The sequence below is a fragment of the Hydra vulgaris genome, chromosome 05 (genome assembly GCF_038396675.1).
Source record: "Hydra vulgaris chromosome 05, alternate assembly HydraT2T_AEP".
Classification (NCBI taxonomy): domain Eukaryota; kingdom Metazoa; phylum Cnidaria; class Hydrozoa; order Anthoathecata; family Hydridae; genus Hydra; species Hydra vulgaris.
This window is the reverse complement of record NC_088924.1, coordinates 42,525,854-42,547,500: the sequence shown is the minus strand read 5'-3', so window position 1 is coordinate 42,547,500 and position 21,647 is coordinate 42,525,854. Positions and strand designations below refer to the sequence as shown.

At 27.5% G+C, this 21,647-nt stretch overlaps 1 protein-coding gene across 2 annotated transcripts in view; it reads right to left on the bottom strand.

The window, feature by feature from the left end:
- Nucleotides 1-21,647, bottom strand: part of LOC101234658 (uncharacterized) — a 119,733-nt gene that overhangs the window by 74,124 nt on the left and 23,962 nt on the right. For both annotated transcript variants that reach the window (XM_065798252.1, XM_065798253.1), the window contains exon 3: nt 10,400-10,671. In XM_065798252.1, coding sequence (XP_065654324.1) covers nt 10,400-10,671 — 272 coding nt within the window. The remainder of the gene's footprint in view (nt 1-10,399; nt 10,672-21,647) is intronic.

The following is a 21,647-nucleotide window of genomic DNA, read 5'->3' as shown; positions in this document are numbered from 1 at the left end:
GTCAAAAGATGCTTTCAGTTGCTGGTACTCTTCCGTTATTCTGCTAATGAACCAATAATTGAGATTAGGCAAGGCTGTTGCTGCTTCAAAATAATCATTCATCACATGTTTTAGTAATGTATCAAGAACATGATGCTGACATCCAATATAAAGAGGTTTGTCTAATCCAAGCTTAACAAAATGCTTCTGTAGTAGTGTGACTGCCCCAACAGATTTTCCTGTATTTGCTTGTATCAGAAATTATTAACTTAATTGCAGGCCATAGCTTATATTCATCAACCACAGTTTTTATTCCATTGAATATTGTTTCACCTTTTCCATGGATCAGTGCAAGAACTGCTAGTTTAACTTCTCTATTTTCATTTTTTAGAACTACAACCTGGTACTCTGTATTCTTTATGTGCTTCCCATCAAAGTGCAAGCTCCAGTTTTCATTTCTTAGAGTTTCAATAAAATGTTCTTTTAATTTTTCTCCTGCTTTCATTGTAGCTTTGTAAACACCACTTTGACTTGGAGTTGGAATAGAAATTCCATCTTTTGCAAGAGTTTTGCAGACTGTGTGTGCCTTTCTTGAACTCAGTTTTGCTTTTGTCACCAAATTTATTGCATAATCAGTTTTTTGTCTTTTACATGTTGTTGGAGCCTCTGAATCTTGAGAACTACTGTCAGAATCTTGTTTTTCTTCTTCAGTGCTAAAATGTTCTTCATCTTCACTGCTTAAATCAACATTAGTATCTTGACTGACTTTTTGTTTAATCAACTTTAGTTTTCTAGGATGAACTCCTTGTGTATCTTCAATTGTGGTGCAGTAGCCAGCTCTACCATTTGTTGACATCTGAAGATTTTAGAAGGCTTTATCTTCCTGGCACAACCATTCTCCATTTTCATCAGTTATGTTGAACAAGTTGGTAAAGTCTTACGTTCCTGGTTTTCTGCTGTCTTTTTCATACTTGTTTAGTACATTCTCAATTTTTCTTTCCACTGTAGATTTGCCTTTTTGAATTGGAAGATTCAGTTTTTTCCATAAGATTTTTACTTCTTTGACCACGATAACAACTTTCTCCTGTCTACTTTTCCCATTTGCAGCCAAACACTTAAATCTGTCCAGGATATGCTGTTCTATTGGCATTTTGTTCATTTGATCAAGACTGTCAACAATCTTTGCATACTTTCTTGAATTCTTGGCTGTTTCAAACCTCACCAAATTTGATTCCCATAGTTTCTTATTCAAATCTGAAGGAAGACTATTTTTAGACATCTTGACTATAGTCATGTCGAATTATAATTTGAGTGTAAATTTAATTATCTACAAATAAATAAATCTTATGAGTTTAGGTTATCAAAAGAAGTTTATAAAATATCAAAAGTCAGGTGATGATAACAAATATAATATATAATATGAAAGATTATGTAATAAGAATGCATACATTTAGCAAAATCACACCAGCAATAAACTGAAGCTGTGATACCTTAAACTGTACTGTATCTAACAATAGATACACTATGAGTCATAAAAAAATATGCCACAGAACTTATTGCAATAACTTTGCTCATTGTGAACCAATTTTAAAAATGGTGTCTTCTTCAAGTAGAGAACAAGAACAATACTTGACTAATATAAAGTATTACTTTTTAAATTCTCTTTTATTGTCTCAACCTAGAATTTTTAAACTAATTTTAACTTCTATATAAGAAATCAGACAATTTTTCTGTTGTTGAAGTTTGGAGTGTTCGTGTACAGTCAGTTTTTAGAATTGGGTCGCTATCAGACGAATGTTTTTCTGCAATTCAATTCTTAACAAAACCTGAAATTTTGTTAGGCATCAGACCAAATTTGACAAAGTTATGGTAGAAAGTTTAGTGGCAAGTTTTTTTATGACTCATAGTGTAGATGGGAGAAAACAGTTTTCAGCTTAGGGGGGTGAACCTTTTTAAGATTTAACACTTTCAAATGGTATTTCCAGTTTTAAAATGTAATTTCTCCACTCATAGTGGCATGGGAAACCAAAAATTGCCAAAAAAAATTTTTAGTCATACCTCTAATATACACATATATATATATATATATATATATATATATATATATATATATATATATATATATATATATATATATATATATATATATATATATATATATATATATATATATATATATATACATGTACATATATAGTATAATATACATACTATATATATAGTATATATATACTATATATTATATATATATACTAAATAATAATATATAATTATTTAAGTAAATAATTATAAAAAGTCATAAAAAAAGGAAGGAAAGGAAAAAAAAAGAAAAAAAGAACTTCAAATTAAAAAAATTTGAAAATTTTATAATTCACTTTTAATTTAATGTAATTATTCTTATTTCATAATTATTATTATTTTTTTTTTTCTATCTTTGTTTTGTTTATTTTTCATTAATTTTTAATTTTTTTATTTTAATTTTTATTATTATATATACTTATTATTGTTATTATTATTATTATTATTATTATTATTATTATTATTATTATTATTATTATTATTTTATGTCTATATAGTTTGTTAACTTAGTTTTAATTATTATATATTTTAAATTATTATAACTATAATATTTTAATTATAATCATTCATAATTTTTGTTATTTTAATATAATTTATTTTATTTTAACTTATTTTTATTTACATTTACGCTTTTCTTCACTAACTTTATTAATATAAATTTTTAATTTTTTTCATTATTTATCTTAATTGTTAAATATTATTTTCATTTTATTATTTTATTAATTGATTTAATTATATTAATTATATTAATAATAAATACTATTATTATTTTTTGTTACATTGCTGTTCATATTACTTTTTGTTTCATTATTTCACTTCATTCAATCATTTCATTTTATAAACTGTACTACTTAAATGTCTTCTTACTGCAAAGATAGTCTCAAGAAAATTAATACAAACCATCACTACCTTCAATGTAATCATTGTCTAAACTTTTTTCATAAAAAATGCTTTCCTCTGAATGATATGGAATTTAGGATATATAAACTCTAAACATATTGGTTCTGTATTTCATGTAGAAAATATATTTTTCCATTTAGTTCTTTATCTGATAAAGAGCTGCATCTGCAAACAATAAATGATAAAGTTATTCATACTAATGAACTCTCAAACAACATATCATCTTTTCCAAACACCATAGAATCTAATCTTTATAATGAACTTATTGACTTCGTTTCCCATCAACTTAATAACAACAATGACAATGACGTAAACCTTGAAGAAAAGCCTATTAATTGTAAATATATGGACATAGAATGTTTCAACTCTGCAAACATTGACAAAAGTAATTTTTCTCTTTTTCATTTAAATATTGCTTCTCTTATTAAAAATTTTGACAAGTTAAACTCACTTTTATCTCTTATAAAACATTAATTCAGTATTATTGGCATAACTGAAACTAAAAAAATGACATCCTACTAGGGTTTCTCAAACGGGATCCCGGGGATAAAAGTGGCAGCGAGATTTCCCGGGATATCACTGTTATATCCCGGAACATTATTTTTTTTTAATTTTACATATGATAACTGTTTGAACTAATTCGACCAAAAATAAGAAAAGATTATTGCATTTAGTTACACTTTTATGTGTTCATATCTTATATTAAAACCTAGCACAACAAGAAATGTTATTGAAACTATCTTAAACTATCTAGCTCAAGGAATCCATTGCAACTTGCAATGCGATGTTTTCTTTTTTCTCGTTATTATAAAATATAAAAAAGATTTCTAGCAACGAAAACAGTAAGTTTGATTTTTAAACTTCTAAATTATTGAAAAGTTAAACTTTTTCTGTATTGAAATATTCAATAATTTTTGTATTTAAAAAACGGCAAACAAAGACAAACAAAGTCTTATGTGAGATAACATACATATGTAAGAAATATTTATAACTTTACCTTTAGTTGTTTCACGATTCAATTTAGTTATACCATGTCAATTGTAAGTGGATCGAAAGCATGGCAGTATTTTTGTAAAAAAAATCTGGCGAATCTGCAATTTTCAAAAAAAAAATGTAAAGATAATGTGCAATGACTGTCAGATTTCAATTTATCAATTTAAAAGCACATCATAGCAAGTGTCACTGACGGAGCATCCGTAATGAAAAAATTTGGACGGCTAAGTGGTATTGAACATCAGCTGTGTTATACCCATGAACTTCATTTGGCAGTATGTGACGTTCTTTACAAAAAGTCAGACTCTTCAGCAAAATATATTCAATCGCAGTTGCAAGATTCTGATGAAAGTTTGAGTGATTACGATGAGTTTGATGATGTCTTTGACTGTAATGATGAATCATACAGCTCAACAGGCGTTACGTTTATTGATTATTTACAAAATAGCGTAAAAATAGCCTTAACAATTCAGAAGGTTTGAAAAGTGGTTCGAATGTTGCGCAAATCATCTCTTAAAAATGACGTTTTACAAATCTACGTAAAATCTATGTTTCATGAAGAACTGAAGCTGATATTAGATGTCAAAACAAGATGGAATTGTTGCAACGCTAGAAAGATTCCTTAAAGTAAAGACATGTATACTAAAAGCAATGATTGATTTAAAAGAAGTTCTGAATATCTCCAAAGATGAATATGCGATTATGAATGCCATAACAATTTCTCTGCCACTGATAAAAGTTGGAATAGAAAGACTTTGTAGAAATAATGCTACTCTAGCACTAGTTCATCAAATAATTAAATAGTTAAAGTGAGTCGTGATAATGAAAGCATGGTTTCTGACCATCAATACCTCAACCTGTTGCTCCGAATTTTATAGACAAAAGTATTTTGACACTTGAACAAAAATTGGATGCAACTATTTGTAATGTCAAACAAGTAGAAAAAGCAGCTCTAGAAGACATTAGCAATTTAAAAAACCTTACAAAAAAAATAAAACTTTTTGAGGCAACTGGAAAACGTAGCGAAAGTTTAGAAAGAATATACTCCACATTAATGATCATCAAGCCGACATCAATTGAATTAGAAAGAGCTTTTTCTGCAGCGGGTCTATTTATGGGAAAAATTTGTTCACGATAAAGTGACAAATCAATTGATTGCTTATGTTTTTTAAAACAATATTTTATTTTAAATAGTAATATAGATTAGCGTGCTAAGATAAATTTGTCAGAAAACGCTTAAATAATGCCGGGAAATTCCGGGAAGATTAAAAATAATGCCGGGAAATTCCGGGATAAATAAGTTGCACAACGGGAATCCTGGGATGCTAAATTTACGGGAAATGAGAAACCCTACATCAACTATCCTATTAAACCTTACCGCTTATGTTTATGAACGAACTCCAACAAAATCTTATTTTGGAGGAGCTTTACTTTATATATCTAATACATTAATTTATAAACCTCGAAAAAAACTTAATATGGTTAAACCAAAGCTTTTAGAATCTGTGTTTGTGGAAATCACCTTTCCTAAAAAATCTTACATCATTATTAGCTGCATTTATTGCCCTCCTAATATGGATATTTCAGAATTTATTAAATCATATTTAATACTACTTTTTAAAAAGCTATTTTCAAAAAGTAGTATTAAGTATGTACTATTGAAAAAAACCAAAACTTCTTTTTTAAAGGGCAATTTTAATGTCGATCTTTTATTAGCAAAGTCAGATAATAATGTCTCTGAATTTTTAGACACCATTGCTTTAAATAACTTTCTTCCCTTTATTGGTAAGAATAATAAGTCATTTGAACAGTTTTTCATGAGTTTTAATTCTTTTTCAAATAAACATGCACTATTAAAAAAAGTCAGCAATCGCTGCTTATCAAGAGGTCTCAAACCTTGGATAACAGGTGGAATCTTGACTTCAATTAAAATACGAAATAAAAAATTTAACAAATTTTTTTAAACAAAGTATCCTAATAACAAACTCAATCTAGAAAAATCTTATAAAACATATAAAAACTTACTTGTTACTCTCACCTGTCATAGTAAAAAAAACCATTACTGTAAGTTCTTCTCTGATACTGACAAAAATTTGAAATCTACACGGGATGGTATTAGGAATCATTTAAACATTAGTTCGAGAGTTAACTCATATCCTTCCTGCTTTTCTTTTAACAACTTCATGATATAAAATCCCATTAAAATTTTGGAATCTTTTAATTCATTCTTTGTTTCAGTTCCAGAAGAATTACAGAAAAAGATTCACTCATCCAATACTGACTTTAATAAATATCTTAAAAATCCTAATCTTAAATCAACATTCATAAAATCTACAGACAAAAACGAAGTATTATCTATTATTCATTATCTTAATGAAAGCAAGGCTTAACAGTATTCCAATACCTATTTTTGAAGCTCTTGCAAATGATATCTCTCGTGTACTTTCTGAACTATTTAATCTGTCATTCATCACCTGTGCATTCCCTGATATTTTAAAAACTGCTTCTGTTATCCCAATTCATAAAAAAGACTCAAAACTTGAATGTAATAACTACAGACCAATTTTGTTATTATCAAATGTCAGCAAACATTCTGAAAAACTTATGCTTTCTTGTATTTACAACTTTTTGAATAATTCTGCTTGTTTTCATATTCAACAGTTTGGGTTTCGCTCAAATCACTCCACTTCTCATGCTCTTATTAGCATTACTGAAATAATTCATGGTGCAATTGACAGTGGCTCCTTTGCTTGTGGTGTATTCATAGATCTTCAAAAAGCTTTTGATACAGTTGATCATAACATTCTATTAAAAAAGGTAAACTACAGAATACGTGGTATTGCTATTCGTTGGTTTTCTTCATATATTAGGGATCACACTTAGTTTGTTTCAATTAATGGATTTGAATCCACACATACACTGCCCGACAAAAGTTTCCGGTCACTTAAAGCTTTAATAGTTTTTACCTATAATTACTGATATTAATTTTTAAAATTCTTTATAAGTCATAAATTAATTCAATTAAGATATGCTAATGTTTTAAATAAACTTGAAATAATTAATATTAAATTTTAAAATTGGATATAAGCCATAAAATAATTCAATTAAGATGTGTTAATGTGTTTTTAATATTGAAATGCAAAATCTATGTTTTCTTTGTTTTTGGATTATAAATTGCTTGAACATACTTAGTAAAAAATTTGTAAATAAAATTCAACTGTTCTTTTGTCATCAAAGCATAATTTTGTTGAAGTTAATATAATATATTAGATTAATAAATTATTTTAGTAAATATTTTATATAGCTGAATAAAAGTTGATATTATTTTTTAAATTTCTAGTTTATAAAAGTGCGTTTTGATTATTTTTAAACTAAAATTTTAGAAAACAATATAAAATGTCAAAGAAATGTAATTTATCACTAGAAACGCCTTCTTCAATTGTTGCTCTGGCAAAAGATGGTCGTTCTACTAGATATATTCAAAAATTGTTGAAAATACCACAATCAACAGTGAGTGATACTATTCGTTGGTTTAAATGTACTGGTACAAATAAAGATAGGAAAAGAACTGGAGGTCCCTGCAAAACATTAAAGGCTGAAGACAAGTCAATTATACTCTCATGTAAACGATATAGACGATTAACAGCCCATGAAATAACATCTAACTTCAATGCTGCTCATAATAAAACTATTTCAAAAAGAACTGTAAGATGTCGCTTGAAAGCTGTTGGCCTAAATGGTAGAGTAGCTGTTCGAAAACCTCTTCTAAAACTAATAAATTGGAAAAAGAGGCTTCAATGGGCTCTAGCACATTCAAATTGGACAGATATAGACTGGCAAAATGTATTGTGGGCGGACAAATCCAAATTTCCTGTTTTTCGAACAAAGCGACGGATCTATGTGCGATGAACAGCTACTGAAAAATTTCATCCACAGTGCATACACCCTACTGTCAAACATGGTGGAGGTTCAGTAATGGTATGGGGCTGTTTTTCTTTTAATCAGGTTGGTAATCTTGTGAAAATAAATGGAACTCTTGATAAGAATGGGTATCTAAAGATATTATGTAGACATGCCGTGCCTTGTGGAAAGCACCTAATTGGCCACGGGTTCACCATGCAACAGGATAATGACTCAAAACACACAGCTAAATACTGTACAAACTATTTGCAAATAGTTATATAATACAGTATTTAGCTGTATGTTTTGAGTCATTAAAAATTACGCTATTATGCTAATGATACCAATCTTTTATATATCAACAAATCACTTGCGACTCTTTGTAAAAAAGTTAATCAAGATCTTCATTGCTTATGTAACTGGTTAAATAGTAATTGTATTTTCTTGAATGTCAATAAAACTAAGTACATTATTTTTTATTTCCCCCATAAAACTATTGATAATATTAAAATTAAAATTAACGAAAAAAACTTCCTCTGTCAAAATATATAAATTATCTTGGAGTATATTTTGATAAAAACCTATCTTGGTATAATCAACTGTATCACCTTAAAAAAAAATTAAACGAGCTAACAGTATGCTTTCTCTAATTCATTACTATGTTTCTATCCAAACTCTTCAAATGATTTATTCTTCTTTATTTATTTTTTTTTTCCTAGTTTAAGTTTTACTCAGTGTTTCTTTTTTTAGCACATTTCTGAAATGTTTAAATCATCAAAATATTTGAACAGTCGTAGTCAAGTTGTTAACAAAAAAAATCTTTTGTGTGGTCATCAATAGCGTTTGATTGCACGCCATTTCTGTCCAAGCCTACTCAAGTGGCAAAATATCCTAAAAAATACCCCAAATTGTTCCTAAATTATTTGCCTTTGAGCACAAGACAAATCTCAATATTTTTTAAAAATTATTTTTCTAATGTGATCAAAATGGTCTAAAATTTATTTTTAGATTGTTTGTGTATTTGCATTTTGAAAATTTTATTTTTCCAAATGCGAAGTTTTTTTTTTCAATTATGAACACCCCTTATATATATATATATATATATATATATATATATATATATATATATATATATATATATATATATATATATATATATATATATATATATATATATATATATATATATATATATATATATATATATAAATCTAGTGATATTATTGATAAATGGAATCAATGGCATCCTCTACTTTACACTTACTTCGGTCATCATTCCCTACTGACTTCTTTGGAAACTATATATAACATCCATACATATAACCATATATTCATCGCTAAGTTAGTATCTGCTTAGTATCTTAAGGTTATCTTTCTTTATTATGCTTGCCTTTTCCTTACTCTCTAATCCATTATCTACATCTACAAAATCTTATTTGTATTAAAAACTGTTGTCATATTTTGATTGGTTTCTTAAATGATGTCTTTCTCTAATAGACAAGGCCAAAAAATGTATTGTAAATATAGTTGGACCTGCTCTATCTGCAAAGGTCTGAACCACTGTCCTATTTTCATGTTGCATATTTTTTTCATATAAATACTTTCATGATATAAATACAATACAAGTACAAATAATAAAAAGCAGAAAAACATATTTTGGAAATTTGTAGACATTTTTTTAACTACACATTTAATAACAATGTAGAGAAAATGATAGAATAAAATAAGTTAATACAAGTTGTGAAAGAATAGCCAAGGTTAATAACACTGGTTGAATAATTACTGTTAACTGTTAAATGTTAGAACAGGTGTAAGTTAAACAACTGTTTATAAAACTAAATATCTTTTAACTTAAACAAGTGCTTTTTTTGTAAAGCTAATTTGCCTCCCCAAAGCCATGAAGGCCACTACAACACGTCTCTGGTACTACCAGGAATGTGTTGGGAATTGAACTTGTAACTTCTTGCTTATAAGGCGAGCGCTCTACCGCTACCCCACTACTGTTTGGGGCCTGACTACTTTAATTATTATTAGCTATTTTGCATTCAGTTTAGTATTTTAACTATTGGCTGCATATACCATACATTATTGTAAAAATGATTTACATTGTCAGATTAAAAGAAATTAGAAAAAACTTTTGACCTTTGAAATTATTATTAAAAATGATTTACATTGTCAATTACATTGTAAAAATGATTTACATTGTTACTTATTGTAAAAATGATTTACATTGTCAGATTAAAAGAAATTAGACAAAACTTTTGAAACTTTGAAATTAGACAAAACCCTGACTACATTTGTTATTGTTCTTTGTTGTATTATAAAGATTATTATGAGAGTTTGAATTATGAAGTGTTTTAAGCATTTTCTATTAAAAACAAGGGCTTAGAAAATATTCAGAATAAAGGACAATCCAGAAGTGGATATGCGACACCATCTAAAATTAAGGATAATCCAAAAATAATAATATTTCTATTCATTCAATTAAAAATTTCATGCTTTTATTCACGATTTCAAAACAAACAAAGTAAAAATAGATCATACATACCAAAAACTTGCAAGTTAAATTTCTGAAGAAATTAACAGAATAATGATAAGTCGCCTGATTACGAAATCCAACAGTAGTATAATCAGCAATTATTTGATTTCTATCAGAGGTCAACATTAAGACTGAAGTTGAGAGATTCAAATTTAGATCCATATTTACAAATTTTACAAAAAACATTTCATATTCGCTTACAACAAAGTATAGAGTTAGTAAATTGAAGAATCCACGACGACCACATTCATATTCTGATTGATTAAGTCTGATAGGATCTCCTTTAAAAAAAATTTTTTTTTTAATAACGCTTTATTATCCAAAAACGTTTTTCCATATAAACTATTATTTTATTAACTAAAACTTATATTAACTTACCTTACTGTAATCAACTATTAATTAGGTGTAAGTGTTATAAGTTTAATAAAATATTTATATAAGAGGTAATAAAACATAAAAACTTACAATATATATATATATATATATATATATATATATATATATATATAATATATATATATATATATATATATATATATATATATGTATATATATATATATATACATATATATATATATATATATATATATATATATATATATATATATATATATATATAGACATATATATATTTATAATGTATATATATCTATATGCTTGATAAGGTAAGAGATTTAGTGATAAGGTAATGATGCTTGATAAGGTAAGAGATTAAGTGAACTGAGAAAAATGGAACTTAGCATCAGACAGGATCATTTTACATGGATAATTTGCAATAATTTATAGGCATTTGTTCTCAAGAGAGTTGTTCTTTTAAAAAAGATGAAAAAAATTATGATTAGATATAGGAGCTGCACAAGGTACTCTAAAATACTTTAAAAAAGGCCCTTAAAAAATCAAAAAATACTTGCAAAACATAAAAGTAATTGCAAAACACTTTTATATAAGTATATGTACTCTAAAAAATTTAAATGTTTGAAAAATCGAAATGTAATCGCAAATCACTTTTGTGAAAATGTCTATGTTAATATAATTAACATTTTTGTTAACAGCTTTAATGATTGCATAACTGTTTACAACTTATTTTTAAACAGTTATTAGGGTTATGACTTCTACTAGGGTTATGACTTCTATTAGGGTTATGACTTCTATTAGGGTTATGACTTCAAACCTCTGGACCTCAAAACAAGTGAAATTTTAGATTTCATAAATAACAAAATTTTTCAAATGTAACCTTCTTGATAAAGGTATTGTTAAAAAAAAAATCTTAAAAAGTGCTTTTTTTAAATTTTTGTTTAAAAATGTTTATTTTTTTTACAATAAATTTTAAAAAACTAATTTTTATTCAAAAATTCAATTTTTTTTTTAATTTTTATGAAATTTTGCTTCTCTTGAGATCCAACTTGATATTCTTTAAGAGAGAAATATTTTTGGTAATATATGGCATCCATCATGTCAACAGGTAATTTGGTGTTTTTAGTAGGAACCTTTTTTTTTTTGAAATAAATTAAATAATTGTTATTATCTTAATCAGTATTAAAATATACATTGATTCTACAGAAATAAATGTTCATTGATATTACAGGCCAAAAAATTATTGTTTTGTCATAATCCTAGCATCTACTTAAAGCTTTGAACTCAAAATTCAAACAAGGTTGACTTTTTAGCCCTAATCTATATATGGTAACAAGCAAAATATATATATATATATACATATATATATATATATATATATATATATATATATATATATATATATATATATATATATATATATATATATATATATATATATATATACATATATATATATGCATATATATATAATATACAATGAGACAGGAAATAATTAAATATTTATATATCATTTTAAACTGTGTTTAATTATGAACAAGTACTTGTTGAAATTTTTTTTTTTTTTTTTTAATAATTCACCTCCCCGAGGCTGAGAAGGCCACTACAGATGAGGAGGCTACTTGTGGTTATAACCCTCTCTCAACTCTTTAACTCCGAAACACGAACCTTGACGAACAAGGCCGCTGCGCGGAGAAACAAGTTGAGCGCGGTACTACCAGGGACGCGGCGGGAATCAAACTCGGAACCTCTCGCTTATGAAGCGAGCGCTCTACCACTACACCACTACCGCTATAAATATTTTGAATGTTTATTAAAAAAGTTATTTAAATTTTATTATATACATTAAAAAAAAATTTCTAAATGGAAAAATTTGAATATCGAGTTATTTATGGAGTTTCAGCACAAGCCATATCCGATGAGTTGGTTTTATTTCATGGTAACCAAGCTCCAATATATAGTACAGTTGCCAAGTGGGCTACTTTATTTAAAGATGGTAGAGAGAGTCTCGAAGATGATCCTCACTCAGGGCACCCTCGAACCACGTATACAGCTGAGAATATTGAACGTGTGCGAGCCATTATTGAAGAAAATCCGCATGCAACACATGATATAATTGAAGCCCTGACATTGATTGATCGTTTTACAATCATCGAAATCATTCACAATGCACTTAAAAAAAGAAAACTAACATCACGTTGGATAACCGCACAAGTTAACCGATCAAAATCGCAAGAATAGAGTTGAGGCATGTAAGGAAAATTTAGCCCTTTTCAGAAACGGCCCATGGAGACTTTGTGATATTATTACAGGGAATGAGTCGTGGTTTTATTTGAGACAAGTTGGACACAAGTCGGCTAATGCTAGTTGGGTCGGTAAAGGTGAAAGTCCAAGAACTATAGTAAGATGCGACAGGTTTCAGGTGAAAAACATGTTCTACATCTTCTTCAAAACAACAGGTGTTGTTCATTTGGGTTATGTTGAAAAGGGAGACACCATTACTAGCGAATATTATATAAAAAATTGTTTGAAACCTCTTATATGCGAAATAAATTACCAAAGACCTAAAACAGGCACTCAAAATTTCAAATTTCTCCATGATAACACTCAAAATTTCAAATTTCTCCCATGTGACTGAAACTGTCACAAATTGTCTAAACCAAGCTGGAATTACAATAATTCGCAACCCACCATACTCACCAGACTTAGCTCCATCCGATTATTGGCTATTCGACTTGATAAAAAAAAATCTTGATGACGATATTGGCGTTGAAAGTCAAAAAACTTTCATAACGAAGCTACTTCAAAGTATACCCAAAGAAGAGTATAAAAAAACGTTTGACAAATGGCTTGAAAGGATGCAACTTTGTATAGATAACGATGGACATTATTTTGAACATTTGATAAAATAAAGTTCAAAAAAACTCTTCTTTTTTTTTTTTAATAGGGAAGTTCTACGAACTTTCCTAACAACCTAAGTGTATATATATATATATATATATAAATATATATATATATATATATATATATATATATATATATATATATATATATATATATATATATATATATATTTATATATATATTTGCATATTTAATTTGTTGTGAATTGATGTGTTTTATTTACAAAGCTAATATTGGTCAAAAATTTTATGACTTCGCAACTAAAAGAAATTCTAGATATACATGACAACATAATTATGAAAACTTTCAACGAAAAAATTGAAAAAATAGAGAAATTGACAAATTAAAAAAAGATAAAAACATCTCAAATCTGAAGTAAACAACTTTAAAAAAGCGTTATAATCTATTAGTGATAAATACAATAGTTGAAATAATAGTTGAACAAGCAGAAACAAAGACAAATAGAAACAAAGAAACATTTGAACACTGACAATATTTCTCAATCAGATGATTTTCTAATTAATGACGAATCAGATACTTCTATTCTTCATCTATTAGGCTGGCAAAGATACATCGTTTCCAGTTTAGGATGTTGATTACTGAATCTTCTTGACTCATTGCATGTGCCTCTGTTTTTATGACTTGGCAACTCATTCTATTATCTCCTAACAAGGGTACAGCTTTAAAACTCAGTTTTATGGTTTTGATGCCAGCTGGTAGTCAGGTTTCCCGAATTCTGTAGTAGCTTTCTGGATGGTGTCCCTGTTTATACTTTTGGTGTGCATTGTCGAGGCCACATTTGGAGCCCATTGTTATGGCTTAGGGCTTATTAATAGTAATTAGACAATTGCTTGGACTATTAAATAGTGTACTGAGTACTATATGCTATGAGTCAAGTTCTTTAACCAATTTAATAAATGACCAAAGTATTAAAAATTATAAAACACATAAAAAATCATTGTCATTACCAGTTCTCTAAATCATACATCTAAATCTAAATCACTCACTTTCGTGATTTCTTCTGTTCAGTTTTATCTCTTTGAGTTCAGCTGCCTCATCTTGTGATCTTAGTGTTGATGGTTATCTTCCTTTAATTCGTAAAGACTCTAATAGCCACATGCTTGATCAGGGCATTTACATTTGTAAGAAATCATCTATTTGTTGAGAAACTTGTTTGAATCCAGAGGCTATTCTTTTATGTGCCTTTTTTTATCACTACTTCACTCACCTTCAATCACCTTTTTCATTCTATATTGCTCTCCATTTCTAGACTGCACTCTTTTCAATGTTATTTCTGATAAAATTGAGCCCTATATTTTTATCCTTCAATCAAAATCAATGATGCTGGTGACTTTAACTTTCATCACACTGAAACACACTAGATCTTCCTATATTTATGAACAATAAGGTACTTGATGAGTTTTCTGCCTTATGTCTTCTAGGATTGACTTTTACTTACATCAAATCCATTGCAAAACCACATATAAAATTTTGCAAATAACCATATATCGAATTCATTGCAAAACCAGCATCTGCTTCTTGCATCAGCTGGTTGCTTCACTTATTGTGCTCATTACCTTCTTACTCCAGATTCTTTATCTCTATAAATCTTAAAATAGTCCCTCTATGGAATACTGTTGCCATAGAAAATTATTCACAAGCAGATCTTCGAATGATGCCCTTTCTCTTTTAGATAAGATGCAAAAACGCATTGTAAACATAGTTAGACTTGCTCTTGCAGTCAACCTTCAACCATTGTCACATCATCGTAATGTTGATTCTCTTTCTCTTTTCTATAAATACTATAATGGGCACTGATCTAAAGAGCTAGCTTCTCTTGTGCCATCTACTAAAATTCTTTATTGTGTTTCTCGTGATTCAATCAAGTCTCATCCTTTTACTGTGACTGTTTCTAAATGCACTAAAAATTCTTATTTGTCCAGTTTTTTTCCTCAAACATAAGTTCCTTGGATTTCGATTCTTCATTTTGTTTTCCTGATTCATATAATTTGCAATCTTTCAGGTCATTTGTTAATCGCTATCTTGCTTTATAAACTACATCTTTTCTTTTTCAGTAACTTCCAACTCTAATAGCGGTTGCTTCCAGCCTTGTTAAAAGTGAAGATGTTTAAAAAAAAGTTTGAAATTAATAAGTTTTCGCTTAATGCTGATAAATCAAAATGGATACATTTTCATCCAACTTCTGAAAAGAAATTACTGCCTAATGACATGCCTTTCTTTTTATAGAACTCTTTGTTAAAAGTAGCTTAAGATTCTCCAAGCTCATTACATGCTCTACATAATCTTGAATAAATTTTACTGTAAGCACAGCAAAATTGAATTTTATATTACAAAATATTTTTCTTAAAACAAGAAATACGTTTCTTTGCAATTTATTTTTAAAAACAACAAATATATTTCTTGTTTTGAGAAATAAATTTCTTAAACTATGGTCAATAGATTTAAAATTTTGCTGTGAGTTCTGATAAGTTGTTAGCAACTTTGAAAGATTTTAATAGTTTTGGAATTCATATCCAAAAAGTCTGAAGGAGTCTCATCCGTAAATATTTTTTCAAACTATGACCTAGAATATTAAAAATTAACCAGTAGTCTGGTGAAATATACAACTCCAGATCTAGTGGCTGGTCTTTATCAACAAAAAACTGCTTTCAGAAAGATTTCAGCTTTTTATTCTATCCATTTTTACATCTTTTCGGACCTACCTTTGTTTTTGAATACAGTACTTTTTAATGTTTTTATATTGTGATCTCGGTCAAAAGATACTAACGCCACCACCAAACACCTCTTTGGTTTTATCATGAGTTTTGAATTTCACCTCTGCAGAAGACTCAATATACATCTATTAATAGTCTTGTTGATCTTAAAAGTGAAAATTAAAAATAATGCAATGTAGATAAAATAAGGTTTAAAATGACACTGCTAAAAACCATTTTTCATTAATTTTGACGAGATAAAATCAAGGTGCTATTGATTTCATTTTTATTATATTTTTACTGATTTTAAGAAAAGTCTGTCATTGATAGAAAAAATTGGTTTAGAGTTATTTTCTTCGTATTTTACATCTGATTTTAAACCATTTTACAAATCATTGTTTTTAAACAATTTGTTACTTTATGACATAAATTATTCTTAAATAATAAGACTATAATATCAAAACTTATAAAATTAAGTTTTAAAAATTGCAGAATCAGAAAAGTCGCAGGTCAAAAACCGCAATGCCCTGGAGAGAGAAATATAGTCAGCCATTCTATTGATTTCTTTAGGTATTTTATTATTCAGAATAAAAACCTGCCTGATTTTAGAGAAATACAGCTTAAATTTCATGAAATTCAAGGCGTGTGAAACAACTCCATATTTGTTAATTTTCACCTAATGGTCTGATTTTTTTCCGTAAGTTCACAATAATCTCTGCACTTCTCAAAAGTCTAAATTTAAATAGTTTTAAAATTAGAAACTTATACAATTTATTTTTTGCAAAAAGTTATTTTAAAGTGAAGTAGTTTTATCTTTACCTTATTATTTTTTAACCTTTTATGGTTTTATGATATAAATAGTTTATTCTCCAGCTTAACAGTTTTATTTATGGCTACGGCAATATGAAGCTCTCCGACATGATGGCAGGAGGTTAACAAGAATATAAGTCGGCCAGGAAACTTAGCTAATCTTGTACAAACCTCTTTTAAACAGCCAGGGCTTGAAGTGGGTGAACTGTATGAGATCAAAAGCATCTAACAAACTTCTAATTCCTGTGTATTGGGCCTCAGCGCTGTTGTGTTTAAAAACCACATTTTTTTAATTTCATAACGAATTAGTGCGTTTTTAAAATACCACCAGAATAAAATACCAACAAAAATAAAAGTAATAAAAATGCACACAATAAATAAATAACTTTTTAACTAACTATAAATAAAAAACTTTCCATTATTTGTAATGATGCTATTAAATAGTTAATGATTTGTAAAATTCTATTTGTGCTAATTGTTTGAAAATGCCCTTAAAAACTCAAAAAATATAAAAATGTTAAACTTTAAAAGAGTGGTGCGAATATAAATAGTCATCCATAATAAAATTTAAAAAAATTTTAATAAGAAAACAATACCTTGGGAATATTTTTTGACACTATGCGTATTAAAATTTGTTCAAGAGGGTCAAAATGGGATGGGCTAATATATGTGTATATATATATATATATATATATATATATATATATATATATATATATATATATATATATATATATATATATATACATATATATATATATATATATATATATATATATATATATATATATATATATATATATATATATATATATATATATATATATATATATATTAGTAGAAAATCACTTAGCAAAAATTTTTTTCATTTTACACTGTATATATATATATATATATATATATATATATATATATATATATATATATATACAACCCTCGGAATTAGGAAAAATGAGGTCAGCAATAATTTGCGGACCTCAATCTTTTAGAGGTTGGCTTGTTGTATGCTTGTTTTATCAGTTCGGCTTGTTGTATGCTCGTTGTTAATAAAAAGTTATACACCCTATATAATTTTATTTATTATAAAAATTAGGAAGTGTGCACACATTAAACTTAATTAAACACAATAGATTTAAACATGTAGAACAGGAAGGGATTGTATATACATTAACTGACTAAATAGGTAAAACATGCAGGAAATGTATATACATTGACTGACTCAAATGGTAAAACATGCAGGGAGTGTACATACATCGACTGACAAAATAGGTACAACATGCAGGGTGTGTACATGCATTGACTAAAGGTTTTGGTTTGGGCAGACAATAAGTTAAAAAAATAGTTTGTGTTAAAAAGTGTTTAAAAATCAAGGTAAGCACTTAATTAGTTATATTCCGGTCATCAATTTACACAAAACTTAAAATGCCAGAATTGGTTTTTGATTCTATCATCTACCACAAAGGTCCTACCATAAAACATAAAAACGAGGTCGGCAAAAAATTGTCGACCTCAAACACATTCAGGTCGGCCATTAGGTCGGCATTGTCAAATGATGACCCTAATTCCAAAGGTTGTATTATATATTAAAGTGCATATATATATATATATATTGTATATATATATATATATATATACATATATATATATATATATATATATATATATATATATATATATAAATATATGCACTTAGCTGAGGTGATTAATAAAAATAGCTATTGAGCTGAAATCTTTTCAATTCATGGTTACAATTCATGAAATCTCAAATCAATTCATGGTGTCAATAAATGAAAAGTTGCACGCTAATTTATCTAATTATCTAATCTATCATGTCTAATTTATTATTAAAAAATAATAAATCAGATTTTGAAGAACATCTTATGCTTAATAGTATAAAGCACAGACCTAACTTCCTGTTAATGACTGACCACTTCTTCCAACAGTTAATGTAAAATCAACCCCTCTTTATCCTTTCCCTTAAACTTTGCTGTCCAACTTATAAATGACTTCTCTGATAAGTTTACAATTATCAATGTATACATGCTTGTGACTCATGTGAGAATGTTGATATATACTCAAAATACCTTGATTGCCTATCAGCTTCTATTTCATGTACAAGTGTTAAATTTGCTATTTTATATATTTATTTTTTTTGCTGACTCGTGATTTTCCATCTCTAGGCCTAGTTAAGAAGAATTACACTGTACACATTTTACATACGAAATGGTAATTTTACATATGCGTTTAGCCATTTAAGTTACACCAAAACTCTTATTAATAGTATTATTTAAATTGTCTTTTGTTTATTATATACTTATGTTTAATTATGTCTTTTGTTTATTAATTAATTATGTTTAATTGTGAAATAATTTGTTATTTTGATAAAAGAACATACTGTTTAATAAAATGTTGTATATATGAAATTAGAGGGTATCAATTCCTGATATTTTTTTGATCCCAGAAAGAAAGAAATTTAAAAATAATTTCCCGCATTCTCCGGAATTTCTCAGGAAAAAATCCTTTCTTAAACAAATATATAAACACAAGACTAGCTTTAAATAAGAAATCGACATTCATTATTAAAATGTTATTTTATTTCAAATCTATATGTATATACGAATTTTGCATATGTATGCATTAGGGCAGAGTGATTTTTTAAATTTTTGATTCTTCTTCGGATTCCCAAAAAAAAAGATTCTTGACGAGTCCTATTATTGTTAAATTTTTTCAAAAGAAACAGAATAATATGCTGATTTTAAAAATAATATTTGTTTTTATTTTAAAATATTGGAATAAAAAATGGTCATTTTTTTCTTTGAAAAACCCTGTTTTTAACAAAACGGGTGTTTTAGGTATATTTTTGCAAGTACTTTTTTTACAAAAATTTTTTAATTTATAAAATATGCATTTTTTTTGAGTCCAAGGTTGATATGGTTTAGAAAAAAAAATTCAAAAATATTAGGATCTGTTAAGAATTTAGAATCCAAAGAGGAACCTCATGCACTCATCAAAATCGGAAAGAATTTTTTTTACTTTTTTCTTATAATTAATAAACATCAATTCGCATCTCAGGAATATTTATTTTTAAACTGTTTTTATTTTGCAATGAAAATGGCTCCACCCTAGAATGCATATTTAAAATTTGTAACACATATATTAGGAAAAATTGATTTTACTTGAGCAAAATATATTTTGAACTTATTTGGTTACGAAATAACTTTTTAAAATTGTGAGGCAGTCTAGAAATGAGTCACTAAGTGATGATCTTCTTTTTGAGCAAATATTGACGACAATGAAAATACTCTTTTGCTTTCTATTGAGGTTGATTGTATGCAAGTTATGGCATCAAGCAGCTTTTTTAAATTATTTGTAATATTTCCAGTATTCTCATACATTTGAAATTCTTTTTTGAGGTCTCTTTAAGAATCTTTAGCCATAAGACACTTTTTAGGTTTATATGCATTTATAGCTACCTCCAATCTGGTGGTAGCTATAAATAGCTGGCATCTTCAGCGAATAATCTATTAAATAAGTCATTTGCATAACGAATAATTACAGCTTTTGAAGATGAAGGTAGCTCAGGAGTAGCAGTTGAATGTAAATCGTGTGTTTGGAGGTATTTAATCAAAGTCATAAGATCTTGATTTCTTCGCTTTTTAACGCAAAGAAACAGAGCTAGCAACACCTTATTTGAAATTGCATCATTGTTTTTATGCAGATAACCAAACAAAAAATTTAAAATTGTATCAGCTGCAAGCAAATTTGCATCATGTTTACCTAATGCTTCTGCAGCTATTTTGATTGATTAAAAAGCGTTTGAAACATTTTTTTAAATTGAAATATAAATATTGTAAAACAGCTCTAGGGAGTTTAACATTGAATGCTTTTTTTACTGCGCCTATCCCTTTTAAAAATCTTTCAACCATTTTCACAATGCTGTTTCATCAGGACCAGCAATCTAGCAGTAAATTGAGTTCATTTCCGTGTTCTATTTTTACATAATCTTGTAAAATGGAATTTCTTTCAAGCAAATGTTTAAAAAACTAAAGTATTTTTCTAATCATTCATATCTTCTCTTTCACATATTTGCAGTTCGAAATCGTTTAGATTATCATTTTCAAATTCGCTAGAATTATCACTGGAAAATCTAGATACATTTTCTGAAGAACCAATGTGATGAACATTAGAATTTTCAATTCTTTTATAAATAACATCCATTACAGCCAATTGTATGCCGTGGTTATAACATAATTGGAGTATAGAACCAGATAATCTGCCAGATTTAAACATTACTGTAGCAGCATAAGTGGTTGATGCAACTACATCTGAAGAAATTATTGCAAACTCTGATAGTTTCTCTTCAACTAGGTCAATTTTTACTTCAGCTATACAGCTTCCATAAATTTTAACCAGTCGTAGATTAATAAATAACTTATTGATATGAATATTGATATTCAAATATCTTCGATTGCTA